This window comes from Periplaneta americana, chromosome 5 (genome assembly GCF_040183065.1).
Source record: "Periplaneta americana isolate PAMFEO1 chromosome 5, P.americana_PAMFEO1_priV1, whole genome shotgun sequence".
Taxonomy (NCBI): domain Eukaryota; kingdom Metazoa; phylum Arthropoda; class Insecta; order Blattodea; family Blattidae; genus Periplaneta; species Periplaneta americana.
The window spans coordinates 127399533-127412493 of record NC_091121.1 but is presented as its reverse complement, the minus strand read 5'-3'; the positions used below and the strand labels follow the sequence as shown (position 1 = coordinate 127412493).

The 12961-nt window shown below is 37.7% G+C and overlaps 1 protein-coding gene across 6 annotated transcripts in view; it reads left to right on the top strand.

The window, feature by feature from the left end:
* LOC138700178 (abscission/NoCut checkpoint regulator) overlaps window positions 1–12961 on the top strand; it is a 115548-nt gene that overhangs the window by 15514 nt on the left and 87073 nt on the right. The window contains exon 2 of one of the 6 annotated variants that reach the window (XM_069826600.1): window positions 8760–8930. The exons of 4 other annotated variants lie outside the window; for them this stretch is intronic. In XM_069826600.1, the coding sequence (XP_069682701.1) occupies window positions 8797–8930 (134 nt within the window). In that variant the 5' untranslated portion in view covers window positions 8760–8796. Of the gene's footprint in view, window positions 1–8759; window positions 8931–12961 lie in introns of those variants that run through there. One more of the 6 variants, XM_069826602.1, reaches the window with a different exon arrangement.

The following is a 12961-nucleotide window of genomic DNA, read 5'->3' as shown; positions in this document are numbered from 1 at the left end:
AGCTCTTGTGGTAGGTCGTTAATATATATGTTGAATAGTGTTGTGCTTAATACTGCACCTTGAGGTAAGCCCAAGTGAGTTTGTTTATATTTAGAACTTGCTGATCCATAAGTTGTAGAACAAAATCTTTGGGTGATGAACTCAGATATCCATCTTAACATATTGGATTTTATGCCTAATTTCTGGAGCTTTGTAATCAGATTGTATCTCCACACATCATATGCTGATTTCAAATCGACGAATACAGCTAATGTATCTTTCTTTTTATTAAATCCATCCTTAATAGCTTGACTTAGTAAGATTATTTGTTCTCTTGTTGAGTGGTCTCTCCTAAATCCGGCTTGCTGTGTTGATAGAAGATTGTTTGTTTCTAAAAACCAGTTTAATCGCTCTGATATCATCCTTTCCTTGATTTTCGCTAAGTGGCTTGTTAGTGATATAGGTCTTATAGCTTTCAATTTTGTCTGCTGTCTTTCCTGGTTTCAATATTGGAATAATATTGCTTTTTTTCCAATTTGCAGGTACGGAGGTGTTCCAAACATAGTTATAGAAGTCAAGTAATGCATTTCTTGCTTTAGTGCCTAAGTGTTTGATGAATTCTGGGTGGATATTGTCTGGGCCTGGGGCTTTTTTGTTACTAAGTTTGTTAATGGCAGTTTCTAGCTCTAATAGGTTAAAGTTGTGGTGGAAAATTTCATCAGTAGTGGTAACATTTTGATTCTGAACCTGCATTTTCTTCTTAATTTCTAATTTCATCGACTTCTGTAGCTTTCTATGTTGTCTTGAGAGTTTAGGAGCAGAATAATATGTATTAAAAGCTGATGCAATTTTATAATCATCTGTTATATTTTTGTGTCCATATCTTATTGGTTGTTTATGTGTAGATTCTTTCCGTACAGTAGATATATATTTATAAACTTTGTTACTATCTTGTTTATAATCTAAGTTTTCTACAAACTTATCAAATGCAGATGAATATATAACATAAGAAGAAATACAAAATAAAAGGAAACAAAAATGCCGCATCCTCAATATCCACTCCAATAGCCTTCTTCAGTCTGTTTCCCATAGAATTCCCATTTCGTGGAAAATAGCTTCTTTTTCTGGCTACTGCCTCCCACGAAGTCTGGACAAGGTCCCACAAATCATCTTCATTCCTCGGAGGTGGGTTGGGAAAACTCTTTCGTAAATACGTTTTTACTCTAGACAAGACGTTTTCTATGGGATTCAAGTCTGGCGATTTCGGAGGCCAACATATTGCATTGATATCTTGTCTCTTCGAAAACCACTCCTGAATCACCTTAGACGTATGGGCTGGGTGGTTGTCCTGTTGGAATTCAAGAATTATATCAGGTAAACGTTCTCTGGTGTGAAAAAGCATTTCACATTCTAATAATCGTTTGTATTTAGGGCTGTTTAATTTTTCTTCTATATGGTGAATCATTTTAGCTCCCTCTTGAGAAATTCATCCCCAACACGAGACACCTACCCTGCCATTTCTGGCATTGGGAGCAGTGTATTTTTCCTTGTGTTGGGTACCAGATGGACGATAAAAATAACAGGGCCATCATTAGCAGTGGAAAATCGAACCTCATCTGAAAAGATAACTCTACTCCAGTCACGGTCAAGATTTTCCTCTGCAAATGTCAGTCGATTTATCTTATGTCCATCTTTAAGGATATCTTTATGAGCTGCCCTTTGCGATTTTATTCCAGCACTTTCTAAACGGTTTCTGACATTCTGGATCTGGCCAGGAAAATTAATAGCAGCTCTCAAGGTTGTGGCAGTATGAAAGGGGTTCCTTTCAACCTCAACCTAGCATCTTGCTGTGGCATTGAAATACGCCTTTTATCACTACCAACCAGGTTTGCACTGGAAAGTACCAGATGCCAAATAATTTGTAACCCACTTCCAAGCAGTCCGATCTGGGACATTAAGCTGTCATCCAGCTTGAGCAGCTGAAAATCCACACTCAGTAACTAAGTGGACTAATGCTTCCCTCACTCCTTTGTGTCATGGTGGTTACTAGTCAAATGAACTGACCGATCAAAGGCTTTCACTTGAGTAAGTAGTGAGAATTTCACTTGCCAGGTGGCAGTGGTTTTACAGTTTTTCATGTTAATAGAAACTTTTGACGCAAGATGCAAGTAACATTAGAGACGACAATTAGGGGCTTTCATATTAAAATGCTGTGTTAATTATTTTATTAATCTCTGCTGCTTTACATTCTATTGCCTAAGGAACATTCAGTAAATATGTTGACAGGTTAAATAATTGGCAATAATTAATTTGCAAGTTGTGCTACAGGAGATATGATTATTGTAACCTAAATCCGTGATCATCAGGGCCTAAACATAGTAATTGTAAACAAGACGAAAAACCATAATTCTGATGAAAAAATATATCCTGATTTCTTGGAATTATTTTCACCAATTTTGTAATTATCTGTAAGTAACATGAAGTAACATAAGAAAAATTATTTGACTATATTACACTGAAACTTCCATACTGTGGAGTAACGGTTAGAGCATCTGGCCCCGAAACCAGGTGGCCCAGGTTCGATTTCCAGTCAGGGCAAGTTACCTGGTTGAAATTTTTTCCGGGATTTTCCCTCAACCCAATATGAGCATATGCTGTGTAACTTTCAGTGTTGGATCCCGGACTCATTTCACTGGCATTATCGGCTTCATCTCATTCAGATGCTAAATAACCTAAGATTGATAAAGCGTCGTAAAATAACCTACTAAAATAAATAAATTACACTAAAACGAGTTGTAACAAATAAAAGAAAGGACAAAACAAAAACTTCACTACGGAGATTGGAACTCGAGCTGCCTGCATAGAAGTTAAGTAGCTTAACCACTGCTCCACACCAAGCATGCTGTGGAGGTAGCCCAAATCAGCGCCTTGTATTATGGAGTTAACAAAAGCAGCACACAGAGGTTTACGATTGTGAATTGCACGCTCACCTGAAGGGACTTAGAAAATTTTAACTGCTCAAGAGGCCGGCCAGTTTCATTTTGACCAAGTGTACATCAGTATCTAGGTCTGTCACCTACTTACTTAATATGGACAAGCTTGGACACGTCAATAATATACAGTACCTTATCTTAACTATCACCTTCTTATTTCGCATATACATTATTTTAGCTAGAGACCATTCATGTTTGTGTATCACCAACACAATACTACTCATGCTTCTCAGAACTGTGAACAGAAGGAAGGAACTTTGTTTTAGAATGACCTTGTAAAATTCACTGCAGTTTACATTTTTCATGTAATGTATCTAGAGAATTTAAAATGGATTTGAGGGAGGTAGGATATGATGGTAGAGACTGGATTAATCTTGCTCAGGATAGGGACCAATGGCGGGCTTATGTGAGGGCGGCAATGAACCTACGGGTTCCTTAAAGCCAGTAAGTAAGTAAGTATCTAGAGAATTGCATTTACAGACTTAATGTGTTCCTTCCTTTTATCCACTGACCATTCATCAAAGAAAATAGGTGCTCTTTCAATATTGACATTAAGCCCAGGTACAAAGAAATGAAATTTTACAATTTTTCGAAATTCTGAGTACCACTCCACAGAAACACAGCTGTAATAAAAGTGTGTCTAGATGTTGTGTGAAAGCCTATCTTTATAACTTTCCTCTTTGTTGTCTGATAGGAAAGATTTCAGTTTCATCACTTGGTCACGCCCTTTTCTTTGTTTTCCTTCTTTAAAATTTAATATCTATATTTACATATGTATAATAATTTTTTGAGGATATACTGAGTCCATAAGGGCTACCCTCAATGGGGGGCAGTTTACTATTATTATTATTTTACACATTCAGTCCGCAAGATGTGTTAGCTTAAATCCATTTGAGTGTCATTTCGACACTATCCCACAAATTATTGCAATTTTCCAGATTTCTGTCAGTCTCCATTAAAATCACGGACATCCGTCCTTTTGGCCAGGACTTTTTTCTTACACTATAAAATCGCGGAATGTCCGTATAATCTGTGGCATATGGCAATTCTAGTTAGACATAAAAATTTGTATTAATATATTAATTTATACTGTAACTCAGCCATTTTGAACTGGTGTGCCACAAGGAAATGAAAATAGTAAAGGTTGTCATTGCAAAAATTGGAAAAATGTAAATGAAAAGAGTAGTAAAGAAAGTGAGTCCACAAGAGTCAACTATCAGCAAATGCAGCACAAATCAACATTCAATAAACATAGTGTAGGTGTGCGGCACAGAAGAGAATGACTGATGCGCAGCTATGGTTGTCAGATCAGTAAAGTTAGAATGTCGTAACAACTTTTAAAAATATCGTATTTTACTTGTCTTTATGGAAGAAAATATTGTACATTAAATACCTCAGCAAAACATGTAATAATATTATATTTTTCCATATTTCCTAAATAAAAAATTAATAAAACATGCATAATACCATACTTTTCTCTGATTGAGGTTCTGACTGATATGTAATGTACATCTATTATCAGGCAGTACATCTCTCTTGACGATACGTGTCAGAAGAAAAACAATTATTTGTATGCATCTGAAGTCTGATTAGTGTAATATGTAGCTAGTTGGCGATATATGCAATGGAAAAGAACTGGGCACCCTACCCCATTATCTCCTGACCTACTTGCCTCATAAGAGGTGCCTTCTTGGTATCACTTGTGAGGTTCAGACCTGTCTTTGGATAGTTGACTAAACAATAACAATACCATACTTATCACTCTAATATTGCACTGTAATAATTTTCTGTCATGAAATTTTACATTTCTATCATAAACTTCAAATAAAAGTATAAAAAACATGTCAGTCCTATTTGTGAATAATGTATATATATTTTGTTTCGGTCCTTCTGAATCTTTTCTGCTCCATGCACCCTTTCACCATTCATCACACTTATCATTACCATAATTATGTTGACTTAAAAAAGAATGCATATAAAATTGGAAATAGTTTATATATTAATGTATATATATTTATCTCACTTGTTTGTATTTTATAGTCCTCCTTTCCTTCTAAGACTCCCAAAATTCCTCCCTGGTTGGGAATCACTGATTTAGATTACATGAGTGTGCTGCAGGATTTTAAATTACACCTTTAATGTGCCACATGTAGAAAAAGGTTGACAAATGCTACTGTAAATTGTCATACTGCAATGTTATTTCTTATAGTGTGAAGTGATGTCAGTTCTTTGTGTGATAGTGTAGGCTACCAGTTACTGTCCCAGTGTAATTTTGTCAATTCATATTTCTCCCTTATATTTTATAAAAACAGTTGGCTGACTCAACAAAATTCTAGCACAAAATATTATGATATTGATATCTAGCAATTATTTTACATGGTACAAAGAATGTGGAAGAAACTGAGAAAAATACGAAATTGTAGGTAACAGTAATATAAGGCGAAATATATCGAGAGTTGGCAGTCCTAATCGTCAGTCCTTACAGCTTTCGTGTCTGCTCTAACAACAAGGAAAGTGGATCTTTCACCGGGACTAGACAGTGAATTTATATTGTAACTGTGGTCCAGTCCTTGCTAATGGAGGTAGTTAATAGATGTACTATCCTTTCATTGCTTTCCCCATTGTGGAGGCAACATGTAGCTACGAAACAATGCAAGTTTTTGCATCCTATGTATGACATGGTGTAAACTGACTTCACTTTCCACACCTCTTTTCAAATCTTTAGTTAGTCTATACTTACTGTATGTGATGTCTTTTGCAAATTTTTAAGTGAACGTGATTAATATGTCTTATAAAAATATTCTGTATTTCAAAGTAAATGCATAATTGAAAATCTATTCATTCTTTGATACTGGAATAGGTACAGCCTATGCCAGATAGAACTTGGATAAACTAATAGATTGTTTGATGCATTCCATAAAACTATTTCATATTCATATAGAAGGAAGAAAGGATGGAGAAGAATTTATTATATATACTTCAGTATCAAAATTTCTTTGAAAATTCTCAATTGATACAGTTTTGTAGATAAATACTAACATGTTAATTTCTTTGATATATTTTTATAACTATCATTAAATATTAAATATTCCAATGGACGTTTCTGTTATATATCATTGTAATTAAAAGTATGCTGATTTCTCTCTGCAAATTATCCATGCATAGCCTTAAGGGCTCTCTCCAATTAAAAATCACAATTTTGTTTTTATGTTTATTCTCAGAGAGCAAGAGGTCAAATGACTTTATTGTCAAATGCCTGGCATTAGAAAACAACATTACAGAAAACCGTATTGTCATACGACTTTTAGATCGTGAGTAATTCAATAATGGAAATATTGCCACTTGATTCCATGATGTCATCTAGTCCCAGCTGTGGCTAACGAGAAAGACAGGCTTCAGCATGAATCGGAATTACGTGATTATCATGGTCTAGTCATGGCCATCTTGACAGACGCCTAATATAAATACATGTTCAAAGTTCTAAAAAACAAAGGAATTATTATATTAAACTCATGTTAAACGTGCATTTATATATAAACTTGTTCAGTGTTGGTTATGTTATGACTAAGAATGTGATGTCACGCCATAAGCCACGGTCCCAGCTCGACCCAGCTTACACAGCAAATACATGCTCTCACTGTTTCGATCTCTCAATGTGTCTGGAATAAAACCTTATCAATTCGAACCCCGGAAAATAAACACAGACAAAAGTCTTAACTGATGCTTTCATGGAAGATAGAATTTAAAATTTAGATTGGTGTAATTGTGGGTAATGCCAGTGTATGCCTACAAACAAAGAGAGTTATTGTTGCTGAGAAAGTGTCATTATAAACAATCTTAGAGGAAGTGCAGAGTGCATAACATTTCATGATTCGTTTGAAAGTGTAGTTTTAAACATATATACTCTTAATATACACCCAGACATTTAATGATAGTGGTACTGAGGGTTGGACTTTAGTATTGTTCGCGCAACTTATCTGGGCAGCTAAAAGAGCGGGGAAGCGGGGTGTAGCGAGGTTGCTTGTAGCGGTAGCGTGGCAGGAGAGGGAAGGAGAGGGGCAGCGAGAGAGCACTAGGGAACCCAAGTGCCTAGATAAGTTGCGCAGACAATAGAGAGGCAGAAAAGTAGAATATTGGCAGTAGAGATGGATGGGATCCGGAGAGGGGCCAGGATATCTAGGTTTGAAATAAGGAGAAATGAAGATGTAAGACAGCTGATGGAAATGGAGGAAACTTTTATCGAGAGAATTGAAAGACGAACTCTACAATGGTATGGGCACGTCAATAGAATGGATTGTGAAAGACTTCCTAAGACTTTCCTCCATTGGTCACCTTTTGGAAGAAGAAAGCGTGGACGGCCAAGAGCATCATGGAAGTCTGGTATAGTCCAAATGATGAAACAACATAATCTGAAGGAAGGGGACTGACAAGACCGTAAAGTATGGAAGATGGGAATACAGGGTAACTGCTGACAAGTGGAAATACCCTCAAAAGTAAAAAAAAAGTAAGAGATCAGAATCTGTCTTCGAGAAAACAGATCTAAAAATAAGGAAATAAAAACTTTCGGTATGTTGTATATAGACAGTAATTATATTGTGAGTCAATTCATGAGAAGCTCTAAAAAGACGTGTAATGCCATTCTGTCTTTTGAATAAGAAAAGAAACTGATTTCCATAACTTTTGAGTGTGTACCGGTATATAAATTTTCGAGCAGCTGAAAACCCAATGATCGAATACTTTCACTGAAAAATAAAAGTGTTTTACACCAAATATTTTGTTAATATAATCTAGTAATTAAAAAGAACTTAAACCTAGTTTAAACTCCTGAAATCTCGTAAATAGTGACAATGTACTTCTAGTGATTCTGGCTGAGAGATTGGAGCAATACAACTGGGGACATCACAACTGTAGATGTCCAATTCAGGTGAAATATTCTCTCCTACAATTTTCATTACTTCTTCGAAAATCTGTTCACGCCATTCATATACTCTGTAGCAGCGACCCACTTTTTAATGGCTTTGAGTACCTGAGATTTGTTTGATGACACTTCTGACTGTAGAAATCTGTGGTCATGTGAATTAGATCTTGTCCAGGTGGTCTCATTTAGTTCCCGATTAGTGAGTTCGTTGTGTTCACATTTATTTATTATTATTGTGTATCCAGTCTATGAATATTTATTACAAATGTGGTATTAAATAGATATGGAATTTTTTAGTCAAAGCAATTTCATCTCCTTCACACAATTGACTCGACAAATGATTATTTATACGTGATTTCCTCTCATATTTAAGTAGCAACTTATGTTTAACAGTCTTCAGTTTTTTCTGTACTTAAAAGATTTTGGCATATGCCAGGTATCAAATTCATGTGCTGTATTAGGAAACATGGTACATGACATTTTTCTGATTCCTTGGTGGTGTCTGAGAGGAATAGATCAATTTTAGGCCTTTTGAAATCAGCTGAGTAAGCAAACACTAACATACTGGTTTTTCTAACTCTCCAGAAACTACATCTTTTTCAAGCAAGATAAAGTTGAGAACTTTATCTGTCATAATGTCCATTCACTATGTATGTAACTTACTTGATGCCAAACCCCGGATTATCATATTGTCCATCATCTGCTATCCAAACTTTTATCATTAATTCATTGGAACTGCTCATCTTGCTTTTGTTCCCAAACTGATCTGATTGTGGAACCAATGTTGGTTTAACAAGTCTATAAAAAGTATAAGAGTTAGTCTATTAAAATTTTCCAGTCATTTTGAAAGCAGCTGTACCATGTTGCAGGCAACAATTACACTGAGGTCACTCTTGTGGCTAGTCTATGCAGCTGGAAAGCAATGCAGTGGCGGCTCCTGCATATTTCTTAAGAGGAGGAAAGAAGTTAACAGCACGAAATGACACCTTCTTGAATGAAACATGCTACAAATTAGCCTACATGCATACATGTAAGACCAGGTAGTGTTGGTGTTGGCCTTTCCTTCTGTATAGCAATAATCTGTTCTTGTAAACTGAGTTTCCTAAATTGTCCAAAATATATTATGTTTTCACTTCCATTCTTTGTTGAATAATTGCGCAAATTAACAATTACAAGGAAATTCGCAACCTCGTAGCATTTTTCGAGCACACTATAGCATCACACGTGTTGGAAGAGACTAGCTACTAACTCATAACCGGAACCTTTTTATGGAAATGGGAATGGGAAATAATCTGAGGAAAGCGAGAACACTGCACCCACCCACGTGGTCTGTGTTGCCACATGTACATTTTACAAGTTCAGTATCACATGCTTTTGAAGAATGTCAGTTCTTGTAAAGTCATACTATCATTATTGTTCAAAGCTGCTGGTGGCCGATTAATTTTTTATGTTAAAAATGATGTAGTTTGGAGTATCTACTTTCACTTTCAAATATATTTGTACAAAACTGACAACTTGGCTGTTGCCCTGTCTAGTAAACAATGAATAGAAGTGAATTTCAGGGGCCAACTACGTAGAACTACTTCCTCTTTGTTTTACATAAACCCGACTTTAACTTTCAAATATCCACGAAAGTTTCAAACCATGAATAGTAGCCTATATAAATTGCAATGAATAATATTTTTGATTTATAATACAAAAAAGTTTACATGATGTCTTTCATAGCGTTGCGTTAAAACTGTTTTTGTTGTGTCTCCTCCTAGATGTGTTATAGTCCGGTTGAATGCAACATCGTTAGGTGGCAGCGGTAGCGAGCTTGCTGCACGACCAGTCAGTTTCTATTTCCCGCCCATGCGCTGATTCAGAGGAGGATCTCCTCCCTCTCTGTTCATTTACTTGCTTTAAAACTCTGCTTCTTTCTCTGGCCGCTAGTGCGCTGTTGTCTATGTGTGTTAACTGCAGTAGAGGAGGAATGGAGTGCCTTTCCTCAACACAGACAATCTCGCATCTTTCTCACAGTTTTCTACAGCACATGAGCGCATGTCATTTAAAACTCGATCAACCGAGTTTTTCTTATAGCTGTGAACTTAAAAATTATCGAATCTTCCTCGAATTTCAAGGCACATATTTTATTTAGTATTTACTTTCAAAAGAAGAAAATGTGAGGAGGACGTTCCTCCCTCCCCTCCCCCGACGAACCGCCACTGAAGCGATGACATTACGACCATGGCAGAGAAAATATTCAGAGAAGGATTTCTCGTGAACGGGTAAAGTTAGAGGTGTCAGATTTGTTTTGCAGTTATTTGGAAGATAAGAATTTTTTAACTAAATGTGCGTGATTTTTAATCGGAAAGGGCCTTTAATAAATAATTGAAATTCTACACTGATACTTACCTGCTATTCCCGAATTCTGTTTCAGCATGAGCCATTAACTATTTATACATTCTGCTCTGGCACTTAATTTTTCACTCCAGAATTCTACTTTGATATAAGCATTTGTTTATGTATTCTATTAATGTGATGTGCGTAATACTTTTAGTGTTGCATATTCAAATTCTCCTGGAATTCTTCAATTTCCTAATGTGCCATCAACAACTGATAATTCAAGTTTCATTGTGGGTGCTATTGGAAATGATGCTTTATCTCTGGGTATAGACCTATTTGAAGAAACAGTGGTAAGGTGAAATTATGATACTTCATTTTGTGAAAGTAGTGACACTTGCATAAAACTTACGATATTTTCCAAATCCCATAATTGAGATGTACAGTTTGCAATAATGCTGTTAAATGTAACTATAGGCCTATTAGTGCATACCACAGCTGCCAGACATGCTGGATTTCCCAGGATTGTTCTGGATTTTAATGGTGTGTCCTTTGTCCAGGATTGAGTTATATTTGTCCGAGAATGTCAAAAAAAATTGGAAAAATACGATTTTCTGCCCATTTTATAAAATCACTTTTAAACTTCCTTATTCATTTTTCAAGACTCTGTCCAGCCTTTGTTCAACGTCATTGTCATTGCTGCCTGGCACCTCCATCGGGTTGTATTGAAATAAAAATATTTATTTGGTATTATAATTATAATATTTTCATTCTTTACTCTCTGTATCATGTATTTTTTCTGTATACATCAGGCTGTAATCTATTATTTTTCCAGACTTTACAATAATTCAAAGGAAATTTCATAATCTAGCAAAAATGTAACAAGAATAAAAGTTTAAACTCTATATAATTAGTTGAAATACATAAAACGAATAAAATCAATTGTATTGCGAAGTGAATTAATTCAAATGTGTCGTCACAATAAGGCCTGTGCTGTATCATCACCTGTTATGGATTCCTGATGAGAGAATCTGGCAACCCTGGTGTAAACACACACCAACACAAGCACACATGCACAATTGCGCGCGCACACACACACACACACACACACACACACACACACACACACACACACACACACACACACACACACACACACACACACACACACACACACACACACACACACACACACACACACACACACACACACACACACACACACACACACACACACACACACACACACACACACACACACACACACACACACACACACACACACACACACACACACACACACACACACACACACACACACACACACACACACACACACACACACACACACACACACACACACACACACACACACACACACACACACACACACACACACACACACACACACACACACACACACACACACACACACACACACACACACACACACACACACACACACACACACACACACACACACACACACACACACACACACACACACACACACACACACACACACACACACACACACACACACACACACACACACACACACACACACACACACACACACACACACACACACACACACACACACACACACACACACACACACACACACACACACACACACACACACACACACACACACACACACACACACACACACACACACACACACACACACACACACACACACACACACACACACACACACACACACACACACACACACACACACACACACACACACACACACACACACACACACACACACACACACACACACACACACACACACACACACACACACACACACACACACACACACACACACACACACACACACACACACACACACACACACACACACACACACACACACACACACACACACACACACACACACACACACACACACACACACACACACACACACACACACACACACACACACACACACACACACACACACACACACACACACACACACACACACACACACACACACACACACACACACACACACACACACACACACACACACACACACACACACACACACACACACACACACACACACACACACACACACACACACACACACACACACACACACACACACACACACACACACACACACACACACACACACACACACACACACACACACACACACACACACACACACACACACACACACACACACACACACACACACACACACACACACACACACACACACACACACACACACACACACACACACACACACACACACACACACACACACACACACACACACACACACACACACACACACACACACACACACACACACACACACACACACACACACACACACACACACACACACACACACACACACACACACACACACACACACACACACACACACACACACACACACACACACACACACACACACACACACACACACACACACACACACACACACACACACACACACACACACACACACACACACACACACACACACACACACACACACACACACACACACACACACACACACACACACACACACACACACACACACACACACACACACACACACACACACACACACACACACACACACACACACACACACACACACACACACACACACACACACACACACACACACACACACACACACACACAGGGAGGGGGGGAGGGGGGGAGGGGGGGAGGGGGGGAGAGGGGGGGGAGAGGGAGG